Genomic DNA, 21,416 nt, shown 5'->3' with positions numbered 1-21,416 from the left:
ATTTATTTGATGGGTCTCTCTTCAGGTTTCAACTCTGCAGTTACTTTCAAATAGTTCAATCCAATGGGTGAATGGTGGTGCAGGTTTTACACATGGTAAAAATTGATTCCAACGTTTTTAAGTAAGAGCTCTCCCTACATAAAAGGCATGTTTGATTATTTGGAAAGTATTAGTGGAACATATTAAGAGGTTAGAATTGGTTATTTGGAAAGTACTAAGGGTAAGAAACCAACCAAATCAAATATATAGCCAATCAATTATTGGCTTGTATACTGATCATTCACAGTTTGTGCTCCATTCCAAGGGTAACATTGTGATTATCTTTTAAAGGGGAAAACTACTTTCTTCAAGACAAAGAAAAATGAACACTTCTTAAAGCAAAGGCTTTATTCGCCAATTTGGTCATCAATAACTTATCCACTAACAACCCTAACTTCTATCATTCATCCTTACTTTCTTTAAGACACTGCTTATTCCTCTATTTAACAGACATTAGTCACTTAATGTCCTCGTCACAGTGGTGCATTGTCTTAGTTTGCCAGTACTACTATGTCAACTTCCACACATTGGTTGGTTTAAACAATAGGAATTTACTGGTTCACAGTTTGGAGGCTACAAGTCCAAAATCAAGGTATTCTCAGGCTTTGCTTTCTTTTTGAATCTATAGTGATCTGATGTCAGCCTCTTGGAAATCCTTGAGGTTCTTGGCTAGTAGATATATCTCTACCTCTGTTCAGTGGTGATCACTCTCCCCTTCTCTCTGTCTCCTGACTGCATCTGAATTTCCTTTGCTTACAGGGGCTTTAGTCATATTGGATTAAGGCCCACCCTGATTCAATTTGCCCTCATCCAAATAGGATCTTAGAAGGTCCTTTATACAAATAAGTCCAAACCTGTGGGACCTTAGGTAAGGTCTTGAACATGTCTTTGTGAGGGACTGATTCAATCTACTTACAGAGTTGATGTTTCTGTAACAAGTTTCTGGCATTATACATGAGCTACATGAGCCTCTTATTCACTCAAAAAGTATAGGTTGGATGAAAGAGTTCATTCACTTGTTCAAATTGAGATATTTCAAGGAAAGTTGTGGATAGTGTGAAATAGGAATCTCAGAATGTAATGCAATGTAATAATGTAATTCCAAGCTATAAATTTTATTTATATGGGAATTGAGAGTGAGAGAAGTCAAATATTTCCAGGGTTATAAAGACATAACTACGTAACATACCAAATTATCTCTTTCTATGCACAATTTTCCCTTTAATATGGCTTGCTTTATAAAAGTGAAAAGTGATTTCAGTATTAAAGAGGGGGAGGAGATAAAAGTTAATATTGAAAAATATCTTTTATTTAAAGAAATTTTATTAAGCGAGGAAGTCATAAATCAGGTTCGATTTTACAAATCCTCTTTATAACAGCGGCATACTGGTTTGAGGAGGTGTGAGTACCTTTCATTTACCAAAAATGAACCTGCATCTGGGTGACATTTTATGATCTACCCTTTTCATTCAGTCAGCCACAGGAACTTAAGCCTTGATCAAAGAGCGTATCTTCATTGGATCATCTAAAATATCTGCATACAGTTCATAAATCACCTGGTTAAAATACCTTGGGATTTATTTCTAAGATTAATTTCTGGATCACAAATTTCATATATATTAAGTCACTGTGCAGCAGTAATATTTGTCTGCTAACAAATACTGACACCAGCTTTCAAGTTAATCTACTGAAATTAAAACCCACTCTTGTTATTGTTTTCAGACTTGTGGGGTGGATAACTTAGAGAAAGCAGATTTGACATTCAAACTTTGATTCAGGACACTGAGGTTAAGAACACTATATCCAATCTATTTCATGAAACACTTTGCTTTGGTTTTCCCTCTCTGAAGAACTATAAAATAAACCTGGTCAGACATTTGTTCACAGACTACAGCAAAAATAAATGCCTACCATAATAATTAAATAATGCCCTGCTAAAAATGTTAACTCCATATGGAAGCAATATCATTAATGAAAATTAAGTGTCATTCCTTATATATTTAAATCTACATGGAAATTTACTTAGATTTGGATAAAGAAAGATTTCATCAAAATTATTGCTGTTTATATAAAAAGGAAAAAATAAGAAAGGTTAGTGAGGTCGGCAGAATAATGGCCCCATAGAAGCTTGCTTCTTCATATCTGGAACCTGTGATTATGTTACCTAACTTGGAAAAAGGAATATGCCAATGTTAATAAGTTGAGGACCTTGAGATAGGGAGATTTTCCTGGATTATTTGAGTAGGCCCAATGTAATCACAGGGGTTATTAAAATTGGAAGAGGAAACTACAGGAGAGTCAGAGGAAGATGTGACTATGGGAGAAAAGTAAAGAGACATGGAAATGTTGCTGACTTCAAAGATGGAGAAAAGGGGGCCATGAGCCAGGGAATGTGGGCAACCTCTAGCAACTGGAAAGAACAAGGAAATTGATTCTTCCCTAGAGCCTAGAGAAAGGAAGGCAGCCCAGCAAACCCCTCGATTTTAGCCCAGAAAGATCTGTGTTGAAGGACAAATGTGTGTTATGTAAGCTGCTAAATGTGGGTTGATTTATTACAATGATAGAAAATGAATAGCATTAGCTTGGAATTTCTGCTCAGCATAGCAGATTAAATATAAATTTATATCTTAGCTTCTCCCCTAGACTTTCTTAGAAAAAAAATAACAAAACAGAGTTTTTAAAGGTGTACAAGAGCAAAGGGATCAGAAGAAGAAACAAAGACAATAATACAATTTTGAAACTTGAAAAACAGCTGGGTGATTAGCAACTGACTTAACAGACCTCAAAAAATATGCATCCTAAGGGGAAATCCAAGAAGCAATACTCTTATATCTCAGAACGGGTCCGTCTACTTCTTGCCCACAATCCAAAGGTAGGCTTCATGGAGTGAGAGAATCAGGTACCTCTGGAAATGGAAGGAGCAACGAAGTTAAAAAGAGTTCATTGAAAGTCTGTTTAAAAAGCAGACACCCTGGGCGGGCCGCGGTGGCTCAGCGGGCAAAGTACTTGCCTGCTGTGCCGGAAGACCTCGGTTCGATTCCCGGCCCCAGCCCATGTAACAAACAAACAAAATACAATAAAACAAGAAAATGTTTAAAGATGTTTCCCTTTCTTCCTCCCTTCCTTCCTTCTCTCTGTCTTTCCTTCCCTTCCTCCCTCTTTAAAAAAAAAAAAAAGCAGACACCCTGGATCTTTTCTTTTGTCCCAATCAACTCAACTTGTTGATTGTCTCCTCTTACACATTGACAGAACACTGAAGGTTTGTTTTGGGGAAGAGATAAAACAGATCCTATTTAGAATGTGGGCTCCTAGAAACAGCTGAAGATGGGAGAGGACACTGTTCTGAAAATTGGGGAATAAAGAGCTTTTTTTCTGAGTTCACTCAGCTCTTAGAACAATGGCATCAGTTATGCCCTGCAGGAAGGTTATGAATTTTATCTAAAAGAAAAAACTTAAAGATACTAATTTCAAAGAAATTGTCCAACGGTGTTCTCTACAGTCAGGCTATGGCTCGACTTACTTGATATGTTTGCACCAAGCCTCAATGATCCTTTTAAATTTCTCATTATTAATATGAACAGAGACTAACAATCACCAGATATACTGAGAAAAATCACCTAATGTAAAAAAAAAAAAAAAAGTCCCAAAATAAGTATATAAAAAATGCTAGGAACAGAGGAAAATAGAAATGATTTAAAAATCAAAGAAATAATTTAAGAAAAATTTTCCTAAGGGACATCAGTTCCCATATTAAAAAGACATAGTAAAATGCATTAAGCCGGAACCATGGCCATGTAGATCACCTTGAACATTTAGAACACTGGGGAAAAGTATAATATGTGAAAAGCTTTAATGGAAAAAAATGGGTTTCATCCAAAGGATCAAAACAGAATGACACCCAACATCTCAGCAGCAACACCAGAAACTAGAAGAAAAGTTGAACAGTATCTTTGAAAGTCACAAGAAAAATAACTTCTACACCAGGCTAAATTTTTAAGTTTGAGGGAAAAATTATGTATTTACAGATATGCAAGGTCTCAAGAATTTTAACACCATGTTTTCTTTCTCATAAACTTCTGGTAAATGTGTTTCATCTCAGCAAAGGAGTAGATCAAGAAGAAGGGAAACAGGATACCTGAAACAGAGTCCATATACCAAGAAAGAGGTGAAAGCAATCTCCAGAATGATAAGGAGAGATTCTAAGACAGCAGCTCAGCAGACTTAGAGAACTTTTCAGACTAAAGAAGGACACATGCTTTGCTAAGATTTCTTGCAGAAGATAAAACTGATTGACTAAATAGTGTGTCTGAGGAATTAATAGGAAACTGCACAATTGGGAAAGACTATGAGGCTGAATTAGTGATAAATAAATACCTAAGTAAGCAAGAAAACAACAACAAAAAACACAAGACAATTATCAACCCTAGGGTGAAAATGCTGCAAAGGCAGAGAAAAAATCATGGGGCTCAATTCTGTTTGAACTTAATGAAAACACTGATGATTTATATAATTAAAATTATGACATAAATATATTGGAAAGTTGGGGGTAGTGTGGTAGTAGATGTGTAGTAGGTGGTGAAAGTTGAAATAGAACTACATCTTAATCAGTCGGAATGAAAAGCAAATAAATATAAATACTGCAAACTGGAGAATGTAAAAGTAAGAATGAAAAGCAAATAAATAAAAATACCGCAAACTGGAGAATGTAAAAGTAATATAAGAAAGTTGTTTTTGTATTTTTTTTTTTTTTAGGGATTTGCATATAACAATAGAACTACCCAGAAGAGTTGAAAGCTTTCTTTTGGGGAAAGAGTGGGGCATTGTTTATTTTAACAAGACTTGTAGAAACTGCATGTCTCTTTAAACTATAGGTCTGTATGGTTTTGTAATTGTTTATTATAATATTATATAGATACATCATTCCCCTTCAGGAGAATGAGACTTGTACAGACTCTAATTTTTGATGGACTGAGATTTCAACATCTACGATCGGAAAGACGCAGACTTGGAGTGTGGTGAACAGGAAATGAGAGCAGAAATCACGCACAGCTTCAGGGTCCTGTGAAGTCCCTGCTCAGTGACATGGAGACCAAACTCTCCACATGCAGGCAGGGCAGTGAAAGGAAGCTCGGTTGTCCATGGGGCTATGGACAGGGTAAAAGATCCCAAGAAATGTTTGTAAAAACTGACTCTAGGTTATATAATCTTAGCGAAGTAAAAGCTATCCAAATCAAAGAGAATATACAAATTCCCTCCTCCCAAAATGCAACAATTAGATATACGGTAGTCTTTTTATCAACAATAAGAAAGTCCAGAAGGTAATTTTTAAAAAGATAACCTCAGACAATCAAGAACTGGGAAATTTTTCCACTCACAGATTTTTACCAAAAATACTATGAAAATATATTTCATTAAGAAGAAGACAGAATAGTGAGAGTGGAGCAAAAAAGTTGTGGTGAACAAAAAAATTCTTAAGCATATAGGTAGTTATTAAATGCATTGACTCAAAAGTAAAAATAGGGCGAGCCACGGTGGCTCAGAAGGCAGAGTTCTTGCCTGCTATGCCAGAGATCTGGGTTCAATTCCTCGTGCCTGCCCATGGGAAAAAAAAGTAAAAATAATAATTTGGGGAGGGCAACAAGAACTAGGCATAAAGATAATGCATAAAACAGGGGAGGATGTGCCCAGATTTAACATGCTCTAAGACTTTTGTGCTGTTTGCAAGAAGTATAAATTTATTCATTGACTTTAAATTTCATTAGATCATAAATGCAAGTTTAAATATTAAGTTTTTATTAAATAATAAAAATAGAATGTAAAAAAGGCAAATAAAGAAAACATAAAATCTAACAGAGCAGAAAAACTACAAAAAAAATAATGTACAAAACTATTTATTGTTAGGTTTATATGCGTGGGTGTGTAATTCAAGAATATGTGCACATGTGTATATGTATATATATATGTATAAACATATATACATTATATAAAAACAAGCATGGGGAATATACACACAAATTTCCAAATAGTGACTACTTCTGATGACTATTTAGCGTAAGGTGGCAGTTGCTGTTTTAGCTATTTTTATCACATTTCTTTAAATTACATGATGCAAATTTAGCAAAATATTATACACCTTTTCTTTTTTACATCTGGGTATAAATACCTGAGTATGAGTCCAGTTTTTTCTTATTTGAAATACTTTAAAATTACTTTTTCAAGTATCCAGAGGAGTCTGTATTTTTAGCGTGGCTTTACTTTCCCTTTTGCCGTTAATGAATTTCTCTGTGCTTCATTTAAAGATTCTACCTTCTTTCATACTTCGTTTTTAAATTTTTCCTTCTTTAACCAACACATGGTCTGGATCACATCTACTCCTTACACGCTAATCTTCCACCCACCACTACCCCAAAGCACATAGGAAAAATGCCAACACCATCAAGCAAGCCATCCTGCAGGCTTGAAACCACTGAGCACAGTCATTGAATATCTATATTCACGCCTCCAAATTGTCTGGGATATGGAGCTGTTAAAAAAAGGAATCTCGGTAGACTCTATATTCCCAGAGGACAGGGACTACTCATTAGGTTTACGGATTTAATTTAATTAAAACGCTCGCTAAACAGCCTCTCTGAGAATCAGTTTCTTCAAGTGTAAAATGGAGATAATCTCTATCATGTAGCGCTGTTGTGAGGATTTAAATAATGTATGCAAAGTATCATGCAAATGATTGATAGGTGCAGATCTGGGAAAGGATAGGGGTTATGGATGTGATACTTAGTAAGCAATGTTATGGTGGAACTTACTGTGTTTGTTCTCTATAACATTCGTTAGTCACGCATAGCCCAGACTTGGTGAAACAGTCATGAGTTCAAGAAAAAATTACAGATAAAGACATTTGCAATTCAGAAAAAAATTTCTACGAAATGATACTGGCCATCTCTTTGAGCCCTGAGAGTTCAGTGGCTGCAGGAACTTTGCCTTTTAAATGAAGTCCACGAAGTTCCTGGAAGTTGGGCACATCACATGTCATAGAACTTCACCTGACCCAAGATTACAATCACAGCTTTTCTCTGAAGCACTTTTAGGATGAATAATGGAACACTGATTAAAAGATGATTAAGTATTTAAACAATATTAGGAAAACTATGCATTCCTCTTTACTTACTGTGATGCTTTGAAACACTGGGTCAGCCGAAGTTGAGATGGTCATGATGCATCCTTCAAGAAATACAGCTCTCAAGTAATCTGCATTAAGTTCAGATTCCATAATGCTAAAGCATCTCCCCAATAAAGAGACAAAAATAAAAGTAATCCTTAGGGAATGACTTATGATGGACTGAGTCCTTGTCTCTCAAAAGTTAAGAGCCTTATAATAAACAAAATGAGCCAAGGCATGTGACCAATTAACTGTTTAAAAGTAGAAAAGGATGAGCACACTGTAAAAATTAAATCCAATCATATTTCAAAAGTTTGATACAGTTTTTATAAAACGGAGTTTGCAGTATTTAATACAGGAGCTTACTTCTGTAGTTAAATTACCTTATACATTTAAATAATTGTAGATTGCCTGCTATAAAATGCAATTAGTTTGATGCTAATGTGAATATGTACAATGTAATTCAAAGCATGAATTCTGAAATGTAGCTCAGAGTCCTGCTGTGCAGTCAAGCTGAACTCCTTTGTAGTATAGAGCAGGAGAAATGGTTACAATAGAAATAGAATGTCATCCAGTGTCCCCATGTTCTGCCTTTTCTATTAATAGAAATAATGCATTATGACCTCATCCCTCTTAAACAAAATGGCTGAGTTCTTCAGCATAATTTAATTACAGAGACAACTGAACTCTATTTATAGTATTTAAAGCAATATGTGAATGAATTGAAAACGGTCTAAGAAGAACTTTAATACAAATACTTAGATAGCAAAATATCCTGATTTTTCATTTGGTATGTATTTACAAAAGTGTATTCATATAACACGGAGAAGAAGATTTAAACTGAAGGAAAGCATTGCTGAAATAATTTTATTTCTGTTATTTACATCATTTTGGCAAATCAAGGAAAATGGAAACTTTTGCCATGATGGGAGTTACACCATAAAAACATTTTTAAAAACGGACTAGTTTTCAGCTATTAAGCAGAATTATTCAGCTCAATGATCACTCTACATTTGGCCTTCCAGCAGCCACCATGTCAATGTACTGAAAATTATCTTGGCTCAAGTTAACTTATATTCTCTTAGATATAAGTTCTTTTAACTTCCGGAAATGGAACTGCCAGAGGTTTATTTTGTATTCAGTCAATAAAATGTTTAACTTTCACCTTGAGAAAACACATGTATGGACTGAAGAATGTTAGGTGAAATCATTTGATAAGAAGTCCTCCAGGCTAATATAGATGAAATAAATGATTTTGCTTAGAATAATCAGAGTAAAAAAAAAATCAGCAAAGGGAGAAGTAAAAGAGATTCTTTTATTTTTAACCAAATATAACAGACTTCATAATTAGTTTCAACAAAAAAATAGGGTGACCATATAATATATCATCCAAACCAGGACATTCTGAGAGTGAAAAAGAGTGCTATTAATAATTACACTGGAACAACAGATATGAACCGGGACTTTCCCTCTGAAAATTGGGATCTATGATCAGTCTAGCGATGAGTTAAACTGCAATTACATGCAGAAATCACACCTTTCCCATATATATATCTGGAAAAGATAAAGGAGTAGCATTCATTCAGATAAATTAATTTTGGCAACAATGCTTCTTTCTCATCATTCACATCTCCTCCCCAAGCCAGACACTCTATCTAAAATGATCCATTCTTACCCCACCCAGTCATTCTCCATCCTATTACCACACTGTTATCATTCCCTTATTTGATATTTTGACTGAAATTATCTCATTTGTTCATTATTTGTCTCTCGAATGACCCTTTCTCACTCTGCTACTGGAATGCAGCATTTATGATCAGCAGTAGCTTTCTCTGTCTCAGCCATGTCCAAATCTCCAGGGGTTAGAAATTCCTAAAACAAATGGCATGCAAAAGTTTTGTTGAATGAATTAATGCATTCTGAGAATTTTTTTTTGGTTCCATTTTCTCCTTGGTACCAAAGACATATTAAAAGGAGTCTCCAAATTATGTTATGGCTCTGTTTAGTTTTAAGTTCTTGGACCAAATGATCTCTGTAGTTTTCTTCCACTGCTAACATATCATGCCCAGTGAACCCCTTTCCTTTTCTGCTAATATTTCATTATCTACATCTAGAAAATAAGAAAGTTTGAGGATTAAGGAGTAGGGCAACTCACTTATTCACAGTGGATGGATGCTAAAAGTTGATCATTTTGCCAGTAAAAATGCCCTGGTAAATATTTGCACCTACAGAATTTGGTTGATACAGAGGTAGCCAGAAGGTATTATTGTAGTCAATGATAGAATTATTGATGTAATACTTTGCCAATAAGAAAATCACCACAGGGTTGATATAAAATGGGAAATGATGAGAGCCCAGGCTAGCCACTCAGGAATTTGTATATGAACAAGGAGAAGTAGATTAATTCTGGGCAGACATAGTATTGCAATGACCAAAGAAGTTTTACAGGAACACTCATCATAATCTGATAAGGATATCTTCTAAATTGTCTCTGTATTTCAAATCGTTGTTTTGTAGGTGTTCTGTTGATCAGCAGTTATAACTCTCTAATGAGTGACAAGTATCAGACCTTGTGGGTTAGAAAAACAGTACTGCTTAAGTTATCTGGTAAGACCAGGGACCCGAGACACCCATAAAATCAGTGTTTAATAAAAAGGTAAACTCATGTAAAATATCTTCAATTGATCTAATTTAAATTTCTCTCTATTCCATATACAGTATTCTTCCTGACTATGAGTGACAGGCATGGAACAGGTTCCTCAGATGAGGAAACAAATCTATCCCATTACAACAATCGCCATAAACAAGAGAACATATTAAAAAAAAGGACTCAATTAGACATACAGATTTTAAATGTGAATATTTATCATCTGGTTTCATTGCACCCTCATCTCTCCTTATGGATAAATTATAGGCTTTTAAAATGACAAAAATTCCAGAAAAGGTATTAAAATATTTTCAATCAACTCTGTTTGAAACAGAGACCATTAATTATGTAATTTCACACAGATTCTGATATATTCGATATAACTTGGCTACTGACTATTATGATTCAGCAATTGTTCAGAGCTCTTATTTGTTAATTGTATATAGAACAGATGTCCAGATTTTTATTGATCTGCAAAATGACCAATTCTCAAGTTATATTATTTTTCCCCCAGTACTAGTCACTTTTAAAAATTATAAGAAATAATTCAATTATATACTATGAACTGGTATTTTCTAAAATTTACAAGTTAAATATATAGTAATTATATTTTTGTAGGGTCATAAATAATACAAACTTATGTGACTCTCATATAATGCACAGCTGAAAATCTCCCAGTACCTTAAAGAGCAGAAAAAATGAAATCAGATTTTTTAAATGACAAATAACTTAAGACTAAAATATTTGGTATTAATAATTAATGCCAATAGCCTTCCTAGTCTAATAAAGTAAACATGCACAAGAACTACAGCTTTGAACAAAACATCACAATTTTATCAGATATGTGTGTGTATATACACATATATATATGTATATACATATATAATATTTTATCACCCTGAAAGTTATCCACTCATGTTTGGCTTAATACATATATTAGAAATGTAGGGGAGCGCACCACCCCTTTAAATATATATATATATATATATATATATTCAGAATATACAATATAAATATGCCATAAATAAATCATGCCATAAAACTAAATGCAAAATTTGCACTTTATTGCATGCTTGATGTGATAATACATGCCCATTATAAGAACTTCCTTACGATGTTCTCCCTTCGTAACTTTCACTCTCTGCACAGTAGCAACACTTGAGAAAGAAGGGTTATCAAATATGCATTTAGGACCAAGGGAAAAATGTACCTTTCAGATACCTTAGGGAGAATTACCTTGCCAGCCAAATGTTGGACTATTACCTAAAGAGAACGTTAAATAATGCCTAAAGATGTGTTTTGTTATGTGAATCGATCAGAGTTCATTTTTCTTAATTTGGCTGGAAGATTTCCTTCCATCCTAGCTGCTCCTCCAGCCATCTTTTGAAGCTTTGGTGGCAAATCAGCCACAGACTGGCTTATGGGATCAGATAACATCTTAGCGGTTTTAGATACCAGTTTTTCTTCTGAGTTGCCAGGAACTGAACTTATTCGTTGAAGTTTCATTGGTAAATCTCCCAAGCTGTAGGCTTTTTCTGAAGTTGTGGAGCTCATTCTCAAGAGTTTTTTTGGGAAGTCTTCTCTTCCAGTGATTTTTTGCAGCTTAGATGGAAGCTTTGTGCTAATGTCATCTAGTCCATCCAAGCATTCCACAGAATTATGTCTTTCTTTACTGTTGGTTATGGCTGGTGCTATTAAAGGGGATGACATGAGAAGCATTTCTTCCTGTTCTTTCACACTGTAAGGTGGGGTTGGGACTTCAAATGTTGCATGGAATTGGGAGTAATCGACTTTAAAGAATCCTTCCTCTAAGGAAATTACAGGGAAAAAACGATGACCCCAGAGAACTTCATCTTCCGTGTATGATGTTCGAGCTTGACATGTCATCCCTATAAGCAAAAAGAAAGGCCTTGAGAAACTATGCATAGTGAAAGCATATGCAAAACCAATTTGACCTAAGGAGTTCACTTTTGCATTAGTATCCTTAAGGATATTCTGCCTTTTTCCCCCTGACTAGTAATCACACATACAATACTTACAGAGAAATAGGGTTAATGCATATTTTTAAAAACTATACTGATGATAAATTAAATCTTTCATTGAATCCTTCCAAAATCTTGGAATATAATTACTATCAAATATATATCACCAGGGGGTCATCTGTTGTCACTTATAAACTGTCTTATTCCAGGTGGTTCTTAAAGAAACTTACACTGAAAATAAATGCCTACTATATGTCAGGCACTGTACCAGGTGGTCCGTATATATTATTTATTATCCTCACCATTGTCCAGTTAAGAAGGATTCTTATGCCCATTTTAAAGATAAGGAATCTAGTGCTCAGAAAGTTTCTCTCTTGATCTTCCTTGGGCAGAGATCAAGTAAGCTGTAGAAAAAGGATGTCAATATCATGATAATGTCAATATTTTTCTACTTTGCCATGATGCCTCACCTCTGTTATTGAAGTTAGGAATCTGATTCCAAACAATTTATCTTTTTACCTTTGTCATGATGCAAGTTTGACAGTGATCAAATATCAATCCACAAAATCAATATTACATCAGGAATACCCACCAAGAACATTTATATATTAAGATAATAACTATACATTAAAATAATTTTTAGGTTTATAGATGTACACACAGCAGCATTCTGTTCTTTTCAGCAATTTTCTAGCCTCCAACTGAATATTCCATTTTAAAAAACAAAATATCATTATCAAAGAAGATTAACAAAATACACAGATCTACTTTCTTGGTTTTATTTTGAGAAATTTAAAGAGAGCAGAAAGGTCCCTGGAAAAAAGAACAAGTACTCATTGTTCCTGTCTATTTGCATATGATTTAATAAATAATGTTTGTGTTATCTTGAAGTTATGTATCTCAGAAAAAGCATGCCCTTAATCTTAATCCATTCTTAAGGGTATGAACCAATTGTAAATAGGACCTTTTGATGAGGTTTTAGTTAAGGTGTGGCCCACCTAATCAGGATGGGTCTTAACCTATTATAGGAGTCCTTTTTTAAACATAATAAAATTCATACACAGAGAAAGGAAGCCACAGGAAGAAGCCAAGAGAGGCTGTCACATACATTGCCATGTGACAGAAAACCCAAGGATCAAGGTTGGCAGGTAGCGTGTTCCAGAACAATGGTCTTTAGGAAGAAAGCATGGCCTTGGGGAGGACTAAAATTTTAATTTCTCCTAGCCTCAAAAGTGCAAGCCAATAAATTCCCATTTAAGCCAACCCATTGCATGGTATTTGTAGAAGCAGCCAGGAAAAACAGTGTTGAAGTACTCTTTAATTTCTCCCCCAAGAGCGCCACTCTAACGAATTCTTTATGTATTTTTCCAGCATGAATTTAAATTTAAGAAAAAAATCTAAATACATTTAAAGGATAGCACTTTCCTTTCAATCTCATTTTAATTGAGAAAAAATTACTCTATTACAAAATTGATGGTGGTCAGAATTATCCAAAGTGAGGGCACATATTCAATTTAATTCACTGTTTTAAAATGTAACACAGGAGTGTAGGTTTGCCTGTTACCAGACAAAGGCGGTAGATTCTTTTGTCCAATGCGGTCAAATGACAAATCCGGTGACATCGGTGTTTCAAAGAGAGAAAAATTTTATTGCTAGACATGATACATGAGATCAGATGGCCTCTTGGCCCAAAAATCTGTCTCCCTGAACTGTAGTAATTTAGATAGTTTTATAGTATTAAAGGATGGGCAGATTGTGTTTGAGTACAATGGCCCCAGACGATGTAATCAGAGGTGACTTAATTATTGAGCATGGCAGACTGATTACATGCCTAGTCACAGAATGTATGTAAGAAAATGGCAGCCTTAATATGAATGATGGGTGTGATTTTTAGTATTATAATGAGGTACAGGTGACCTATAGGGTAATGTTCAAGTTACTGGGCACACCAGAAGGGCCCTTTTTGATTAGATCTAGTTTTAGTTATCAAGACAACTTTGGACTTGGGGTGGATTAGTTCTGGACTGACCCAAGAGCCTTCACTAATGAATATTAGGGGCTGTCTTTAGTGATCACAAGACTCTAAAGCCAAAAAACTGGATACATGGGTACAAATGAAGGTCAGTCACAAGGTTTTTATAGTCACAGGGCACAAGATAAAGGCTATGCAATCATTATCAGAGAGAATGGCAGCTAGATAACAGTTCAAATACTTCAGGTATTTCTCTCTTTCTATTCTGACACCAGACAGTAAAAAGGACTATTTATATAGCTATTCGATAATCAAAATCATCCCTTAAATCCTAACTTCTTGGTTACATGCTCTTTGATTGATTTAAATTCATGTCTACATTAAGAGTTGAAATAAATTCAGGATCATAAACTTTTTTAATTGTTTCTAACAACAACAGAGCAAATGCTAAAATGACTTTTAATTACTATCACTCTCTTAGCTCACTTCATTTTATGGCTTTTTTTCCACAATAGAAATGGAATATGAAATTAAAAATCAAGTCTGCCTCTCTATTTACCATGATACAAGACCGCCTTGGTGATCCCAAACACCTACCCTGGATTATTTCCTATAGAACTATTAGAAGCCATGGGGAAAAACTAGGGAACTTAAAAACAGGGAGGAAATGGGGAAAATTAAATTTTATAAAAATTTTGTTTTGGGGAAACAAACCATTGATTAATCAGGTGGTTAAAGTACTACAGCATTTAAAATAGAGACAGGTATTTCAAGCGTGTGTATTGCATAAAAATACCTATAAGCATTGTTACTGAAATGCCAATGGGTGATTTCGACTGAAAAGGGGCAGGAGATTTTATTCTACTGTATGAAATTAACTTTTCTTCCTTCCACAGGAAACTGCTATTTCCGAGGATGTTTATGTAATTGAAAAACAAATTAATTTGGCCACCAATTCCTTTACTAAATAGCTTGTGGGAATTACCTAAAAAATCTCTGAGCTTCAGTTTTCTTTTCTGTAAAACAGAAAGCAATACCCTCTCTGTTAAGAGTTTGTGTTTACTTAAGTAAAAGTATATGGAATCGTGTTTGGCATTTAGAAGATGTTCAACAATGACTCCTGTTTTATGATCACATGACTTCCCTGTTCTTAGGAGGGAAATGTTGACATATTAGTATTTTATCCCATATTAAGAATATAAAAAATTAAATATAAAAATCACTGGATATTAGACAGCTATTCTCTTTTAAAACTTGTCAGACAACATCAAAAATCTATAAAACTATAGAAAAAGAGATTTTCATTATTCATATTCACAGCTTTTAAGGCTTCTCCACATTTTCCTCTTAAGTATCCCTAGTAGCAGGGGAGACTAAATTTGGAAATCTGGTGCATCAAAAAGACCAGCAGCAAGCTGAATAACAAAATCAATGGTAAAACCATGTTCATGAGTACATTTGGCAGCTCTTTAACCTTAGCTTGTTTGTTCTTTTGCTGTTCCTTTTACACTTTCGCTAGATGCAGGTACATGTAACAGACATTTCCAGCCCACAAGTATCACAGTTTTTAAATACGGCTTTATCTCATGATCCTATTAATTTGTGGTTGAGATATGGATGATATGGAAGCTTTTAAATTGGATAACAGAAGAAATTCAAGGATGGTCAATCTGCAGCTTAGTCAACATGCTAAAATCAGATGTAACTGAGAGACAACTTCTTTTTGCATAAGTTAGCCCAAAATGGTGATAAAAAAATAAAATGCAGATTCCAACTGAGAAGCTTTAAAAAGTAGATATAGTAGATATAATTATGTTTTCTAAGAACATGTATCATAACATTCATCCTTTGGAATATTTTATCTTGTGATATTTCTCTAATCCAAATTGTTTTACCATAATCTATGTTTAGATTCATAATTGCAAGTGCCATTTGAATTCAAATAAATGCAGGTGAAGACAATTATTCAAAGGGTAATATACCATTACACCTCTTAACTGGCAGTGCAACTGTTTGCATGTTTTAACCAGACTCCAGACTTGAACAAATGTGGTGAAAATCAACACAAGCTCATCTCTGTGGAAACTGGCAAAGTAACAGATGCTGCTACTGGAAATAGCTGGAACTTCTGAATCTTTAGATTAAAAACATCTTTGTGAAAAAAGATTTATGATGTGCATAGATTCACAGATGAAAAGGATATATACTATTGTTTAAGCTATTTCAGTGTTGATCAAGTCTATTTAAAATGATAGAGGCAATGTAGCCTAAACTCTTTGTGAATTTTCTCTTTCCTGATTGTGTTTTTAATTTGGATCCTTAATTGAATTGAATGTTTGTTCAAATACTTAGTCTGAATGTTTTTACATGAAAATGGAAAATGTTATTTGAAAAGTTCTTAATTAAACTTTCAGAAAACCTTTAATTCCGTTACTGTCTAATGTTTCTCTTGATCAGATATTGTACATTTTTGGCACATACAAGCCATGATAAGGTTAAGCAAAAATAAATCCATAGGCCAAGAGGAAGGCAGGATGCTTGTGATAGAAAGTATCACAAAATCAATATCTTCCACACAGAAGGCTTTCTCTAAATGTTATCCTACATGGAAGGTGTTTTTTGAGAGCGTAAGGAGAAAGAGGAAATGAAGGAAGGAGGAAGGAAGATGGGAGAAAAAGAGAAAGTGAGGGAGCATTCTCCTGCAAAGGTATGTGTCTGGGTTCTATTGTGTGTCTACAAAACCAAAACTAATCTCCTCAAGTTTAGCCATGCAGTAATAATAATATTAGGCAATATTCCCAAAGGGCTTACTATGTGCCAAGTATCTTTCTAAGCCATTTTTACATGTTTATCTTTAATCCTCACAACAACTCTTTGAGAAAGGTACTATTATATCTCCCTTCCCATTTTCCAGAGGTAGAAACTGAATCACAGAAAGGTTACAGAACAGTAAGAACACACAGAGAGGTAGGGAGGAAGTTGGAATTCGAACCCAAGAAATTGGTCTCGAAAATCCCTTCTTTGATGCTATCCCTCTGTCATGTTCACCTGTGTGGTTGAAAGAAGGAACAAGAGGGAGTTTACCTCAAGAAACATAGTTAAAGATATTCCATTTAAAGTGTTCACTTCAGGGTACAAGAGCATCAAGCCTCAGGGTACAAGAGCACCAAGCCTACGTTTTGTGGTTGGGGATAAGATTTACTAGAACAAATACAAAAATGAGACATGAAGGAAACTGCCATTCATTTCTATGTAGAGTGAATGTAAAAGGCAGCTGGTACAGTGGTTTAAAGTATGTGTTCTGGTGTTAAATAATGCTGGAGCCACATCCCAGATAAACATTTATTGTTTCTAACCTTGGGAAAGTGGCCTTTCTGAGCCTCAGTTGTTTAAATCTTTAAAATTAAAATAATAGCAGTATGTATATTCTGAGGTCATTGTAATAATTTATGAAATAACATGCAATATGTTTAGTAATATCTTAGTAAACATTAGCTATTATAACAGTTGTTAACTACTATATCATGTGGGAAAAGTATGGTGAACCAAAAAGATCAGTAAACTTGAAGAACTAGAATAATGAATCATTTTTACTTGACCTGAAAATTGTTGTTTCCTGGTGTTGTATTACTATTTGGTTAAAATTGCTAGCTTTCTTAATAAAAATATTAAAAATAATATTAATGCCATGGGAATACTTAACTGTATGTCAAGCATTGTGCTATATATATTCTACACATTTTATTTCATTTAATCATCACAGCAACACCATGGATTGGGTTTTATTACGTCCATATTAAGGTGAGAAAATTGGATTTGGAGAGTAAACAAATCCAATTTGTTTACAGAGCTAAGCACAGAATTTCATATTGACTCCCAAACCTAAGCTCTTAACTACTAAAGTTTACTGCCTTATGACTTAGGGAGACATTATTGGAATTTGACAATAAAACTAACACAATATTATTTGCATAAACATATGTACATATATATGTAGAAGTGAATATATATGCTTTTATTTGTTTATTGATTAATAAATTATACACCCATCATTCCTAGTGTGTGGGTCCACTTTTTCCAAAATACCTTCCTAAATAAACAAAATCTTTATTCCCTTTTATAAATACTGACACATGACAGTCATAGCTGATATTCTGGTATCCAAAGGAAGCAGGTCATGTCAGTCCTAGAGACTGCACAGAGGACAAAAGCATGGGCTTCAATGTCACAACGTCCTAACGTCAAACATGGATCCTAGCTCCACCACTAATTAATGGATGACATTGAAGCAAAACTACCAAATTTCATCATTTGTAAATTAAGGCTTACCCTACTGATTTTGTAACGGTATTGAGAAAATCAAATGAAATAAAGTAATATATGTAAATTGCCTGCACAATAAATATTAGTTATTTTCTTCCAGAAGATTCCCTAAGTAAAGATATATGACTACCCTATTAGTTTCATTTACACAGACAAATGGAAAATTGTGTCAGATAATGAATTATTTTACTTCCTTAATGTGGTCCTCTTTGCCCATTTTTTCTTCAAATGGACAGCTGCTTTTAATAAATAAATGGACTAATTGCTTAGCGTGTGTAACATACACTCTATCACATAATAATTTCCTAGTCAGCCTTACAAATTGCATTGAAGATTACTGAACAAAGTCTGGAGATTTTTCTTCCCTAAAGTACATTGAAAACTTCATCCTCCTGGGAGACATAATAATGGAAGGACTTACTTGGCATTCCCTGCAGGCTCTATTGTGTTGTACTGAGGTAAACTCAAATATAAACTATAAAGTTTCTGATGTTTCTTTTTATCTTGTTTATAAAAAAAATACGTAAAGACACTGTGTACACAACTGTTCAATAATACTAAGGTTACTGACATTGGGCTCTTCTGGGATACAGGATGCTAAGCCATTAAGAATATATAAAGTGCTTCCAGGAACTGCACATAACGAATAGATGGACTCCATTTAAAACTCAACATATTGTGCTCAGGTAGACTCTTAAAGAAGTGTCAACATTTCTGGCGTTCATGAAACCCAATATTAAACTCTATTATTTACAAGCACTCGGCTTTACAATGTGTTCTCAATGGTTTAGCATTATTACTCAAGGAGGTCAAATAATTCATTAAAAAAGAAGCCCAATTGCATCATTTAGAAAATAAAACTTCAATGAGAAATTTTAATGTCAAACATTTCCAATGTAATACTTTAAGTTTCTAAGTTTCCAGAAGAATAAAAGGAATGAAAATAGATTTTTAACAAGGACAGTACAACCAAATGTTGTACTCCAAAGGGAATATAAATGTAGTTATTAAGAGTCAATGGCCAGAAATGTGCCAGGGAATTCATGATCATATTCAGAGAGTTGGAAACCTATTTAGGAAAGACAGAGTAGTATTAAGCAAAAGAATAATCTTCGAATATAAACTTGAGACTGTTACTGTTTCAAACATTCACTATTATTGTTAATATATTAATAATATTACTAAAATATGGGTTATAATAAGGAATTAAAAATACTCAATTTATAAGGTTTGTGAGGATAAATGATATAACCTATCATATTATATAATCAATAAAGTTTCAATAATTACTATCTATTATTAATCATCATTATTACTGAGCATCCAGTTCGTTAAAAGGTAAGTATAGCTATATTTTGAATTATTCTTTAATTTCTCAAAATTAACTGAAAGCAAATAAAATAATTTTCACCTCAAAATTTCTGGCAATTTGTTATAAACTGTGTTGTCTCTATCTATATGGAGTACGAAGAAAGACATGTAATTACATACGTTATGAACCGAATCAAGTGTACCACTGTCAACTTAGTCTGCTCTGCACAAATCTGACAATTTTATATAAACTACTTCTCCCAAAATACATTTAAGTTCTCTGCCATGTTGCCAAGACACTACCTTCAGCTCTCCACTCTCACTTCATATAGAAGCATTACAAAACTGTGCTAAGCACACTTTCATCTGATTATCATTCTCTTAACAAAAAAGTAGAAATGTTCTGCTCTTAACACATTTTTTGTACTTTTCCTTCATGGTACCTGTTGAAAATGTTTCCCTGTGTTGTCAATTTTAGAATCAAAGTGATGGCTACCTAAATCCACTCATACTAACGTTTTCTTTTGATAAGATATAGTTTTTCTTTCCAAAATATCATAGTAATATAGTTGTATTATAATTCAATTTACTGTTGAAGGTTATCCCATATTATCCAATTGACATTAGAAAATATATTTGCCAAAGGGAAAATGTAAAATAATCCTAGTTTTTAAAAAAAGAACATCTTTCAGTGGATGCTGGAAATCAATTATATTGGAGAACATCATTTTCAGTCATTGGGAAGGAAATGTTCTGAAATATGTCTAAAGCAAAAACATGCATGTCAATTTTTTCCAAATGTCACAAAACAAATTACAAAATTAAAATGTTTAGATTAATCTTTATTCTTAGAGATATTCTTAAAACTTTGCTTTTCAATGACATTCATAACCACTTTGTGTAATAATGGTGAAAGTAGTCATACGTAAATATGTCAGTGCTTTGTGTGGCTTTACTGATGAAAAAAGGGAAATAAGGGTTAGTGAGGATGTGGAGAATCTAGAATCCTTGTACACTTAGCTGATGGGAATGTAGAATGTTTTAGCTGCTGTTGAAAATATTTTGGCGACCTGCAATAAGTTAAACATAGAATTCTGATCTACCCCAGCAATTCCATACAAAGCTACATAACCAGAAGAACTGAAAAAAGACATTCAAACAAAACTCCTATGTAAGTGCTCAGCGTAGTACCATTTGTAATAGCCAAAAGGCAAAAATAACCCAAAGGTCCATCAACCAATGAATGGATAAACATAATGTACATATTTATTCAATGGAATAATAGTCAGTCATAAGAAAATAATGAAGTTCTGATAAATGTGATGACATGGATGAAATGTGAAACAATATGCTGCATGAAAGAAGATACAAAAGGTCATATAATTCCATTAATAGGAAATAACCAGAATAGGTAAATCTATAGAGACAGAAAGAGAATTAGTGCTTGTCAAGGGGAGGGGAGAGGGGAAAAAATGGTTCAGGGTATCTTTTTGGGGTGATGGAAATATTCACAACCTGGATTGTGGTGATGGTTGTACAACATTGTGAATGCTCTAAGTACCACTGAATTGGTTAATATGGTGAATTATATGCTATTTGTATCTTATAACAATAAAAAAAGGAGTGAAGAAGATTTTTATGTGCCTGAATTGGAAAGATTTCTGACATATATCATTAAGAAAAAAAAAAAGAAAAATTGCAAAGCAATATTCATAGTGCAATACTATTTATGTAAAAAAGGCAAATTATCTTAAAACATGCATATTATTTGCTTGTATATGTAGAAAATAACCTATGGAAATATGTACAAGATACTGAAAACACTAGCCAACTCTGAGAAAAGAAAACGAGTGATGAGCATGGAAGGGAGGGAGATTTTTCATCATATATTTTTGATGGCTTCTAACTTTTGATATGATACTTATACAAAATAAAATTTAAACAAGAAATAACAATAAATAAACTCTGAACTTACTAAAATGTCTT

The 21,416-nt window shown here is 33.8% G+C and overlaps 1 protein-coding gene and 1 long non-coding RNA gene across 6 annotated transcripts in view; both read right to left on the bottom strand.

The window, feature by feature from the left end:
• Positions 1–7,772, bottom strand: part of LOC143676332 (uncharacterized) — a 111,436-nt gene extending 103,664 nt beyond the window's left edge. Inside the window, exons 1-2 of the long non-coding RNA XR_013172008.1 lie at positions 7,579–7,772; positions 7,205–7,319 (exon numbers count right to left, since the gene is read on the bottom strand). This is a non-coding gene — a long non-coding RNA (uncharacterized LOC143676332). The remainder of the gene's footprint in view (positions 1–7,204; positions 7,320–7,578) is intronic.
• A 756-nt stretch (positions 7,773–8,528) lies between these two features.
• Positions 8,529–21,416, bottom strand: part of KCNJ3 (potassium inwardly rectifying channel subfamily J member 3) — a 163,225-nt gene continuing 150,337 nt past the window's right edge. For 3 of the 5 annotated variants that reach the window (XR_013172769.1, XR_013172761.1, XR_013172768.1), the window contains exon 3: positions 11,621–11,731. Coding sequence is in view for 1 of the 5 variants with exons in the window: in XM_077153858.1 (XP_077009973.1) it covers positions 11,145–11,731 (587 nt within the window). In the remaining 4 variants the exon portion in view is untranslated. Of the gene's footprint in view, positions 11,732–12,126; positions 12,229–21,416 lie in introns of all 5 variants that reach the window. The other 2 variants (XR_013172764.1, XM_077153858.1) reach the window with 2 other exon arrangements.

The sequence above is a fragment of the Tamandua tetradactyla genome, chromosome 3 (assembly GCF_023851605.1).
Source record: "Tamandua tetradactyla isolate mTamTet1 chromosome 3, mTamTet1.pri, whole genome shotgun sequence".
Classification (NCBI taxonomy): domain Eukaryota; kingdom Metazoa; phylum Chordata; class Mammalia; order Pilosa; family Myrmecophagidae; genus Tamandua; species Tamandua tetradactyla.
Note: the sequence above shows the minus strand (reverse complement) of the source record. Positions and strands in the feature narration are given on the sequence as shown.